Source organism: Centruroides sculpturatus, unplaced genomic scaffold, assembly GCF_000671375.1.
Source record: "Centruroides sculpturatus isolate CEXI.00-Female unplaced genomic scaffold, Cexi_2.0 scaffold43, whole genome shotgun sequence".
Classification (NCBI taxonomy): Eukaryota; Metazoa; Arthropoda; class Arachnida; order Scorpiones; family Buthidae; genus Centruroides; species Centruroides sculpturatus.
The window spans coordinates 500,658-502,087 of NW_019384334.1; the positions used below are offsets into that span (position 1 = coordinate 500,658).

Consider the following 1,430-nt stretch of genomic DNA (forward strand, 5'->3'; position numbering starts at 1 on the left):
GTTAAAGTAGTTAATTCATCTTCAATTGGTTCGTTAGGAACCACCGATGTTGATAAATCTACTTCGTTTGGCGATTCAAGAGATACATAAAATGGTATCGCAAGAGACTTAGCACATTTAATACGCAATGTTTGGATATTCCGCCAACCACCCTGAACACTATCCGAAAATTTCTCAACAGCAGTAATAATGTTTTTGACCAATTCAGTTTTTGGCTGAGAAATATGACCAACACAAACAGTACAATCAGAACCTTTCCCTTGGACAAAGCAGATACAATAAGCTAATGCATTAGTAATTTCCTTTTTTAAATTTTTAGAATTTATGTTAATTCGACGAGGTATTTTATTATTAGCATAGACAAATTTACCCAATGCCGCATTGACTGAAGCAAGTATTTTCCTGTCTGTTAGAAATGTATCATAAGCATTACATAGTTTTCGTCTCGCTTCATATTCTTTATAATCAGTATTCAATTCACGTAGAGATATGACCGCAGAAATACACGTGATCTCATGTTTTTCTAACAGTTCTTTATAATGACGAACAGTTTCTTCCGGATCAGCACGTGGATTCTTTTTATCCAAATCTCCGGTAATCAGACAAACTTCACCGACTCCATTTTCTAAATTCCAATGTGGTAAGTAAATCTTAACTGCCTTACTTTTAATTTCAGGGATCTTCTTCAATCCAATCTGTAAAAATACTTTTTTCGAATGTTCATCATCTTCCAGCAATTTAGTTTTTCTGTTTTCATTCTCTTTCCATAATTTTTCAACCTTTTTTAAAGCTAAAACAGCTTCACTAATTTGAACTTTCGACACATCAACACGTGAGTCCGCCATATTGTACAACTAGCGCCATCTGCTTAAATTGATTATCGTGTTAACAAATTACATATTTATTTAAATTGATTGTCCTCAAAAATATAAAATAATACAAACTTACTTAAATCAGCAAAACAACATTATTTTAATAAATCTGCTTACATTTTCAGCCATTTTCAATGGTCATCATTAGGCTGTTCTACAGGATCGAATGTTTTAAAAAATTACAACAGAACTTGGAACATCAAACATGTAAGTAGCGAACAAATTTAAAAACAGAGAATATATGAGAACATATAAATTAAATAGTATACAAAAATACATTATAAGTAATAGAGCCCATTAGTTGTTTCTCAAGTACCCCTTATATTTTTGTATGTAAATTTTATAATTACTGCATTATATGTATACAATCCTTATAACTGAGCACTATAAAAAAACTGTAACTAACTAACTATAACTAAAAGTGAATTATTATTTTACATAAATAATAATAAATTTAATTAGGTACATGCATTTATTTATTATTATTTGATAAGTATATTATATAAAATCACAGAAATCATTTCAATACATGCATAAATTACATTTCCTAAAAATAAA

The 1,430-nt window shown here is 29.4% G+C and overlaps 1 protein-coding gene across 1 annotated transcript; it reads right to left on the minus strand.

Annotated features, from left to right (window-relative positions):
- Positions 1 to 5: 5 nt before the first annotated feature.
- On the minus strand, positions 6 to 897 carry LOC111631253 (ribosomal L1 domain-containing protein 1-like; the record flags this gene model as incomplete). Its single annotated transcript, XM_023375475.1, has 1 exon — positions 6 to 897. A coding segment is annotated over exon 1 (840 nt), but the record flags the coding sequence as incomplete, so codon positions are not given.
- Positions 898 to 1,430: the final 533 nt, after the last annotated feature.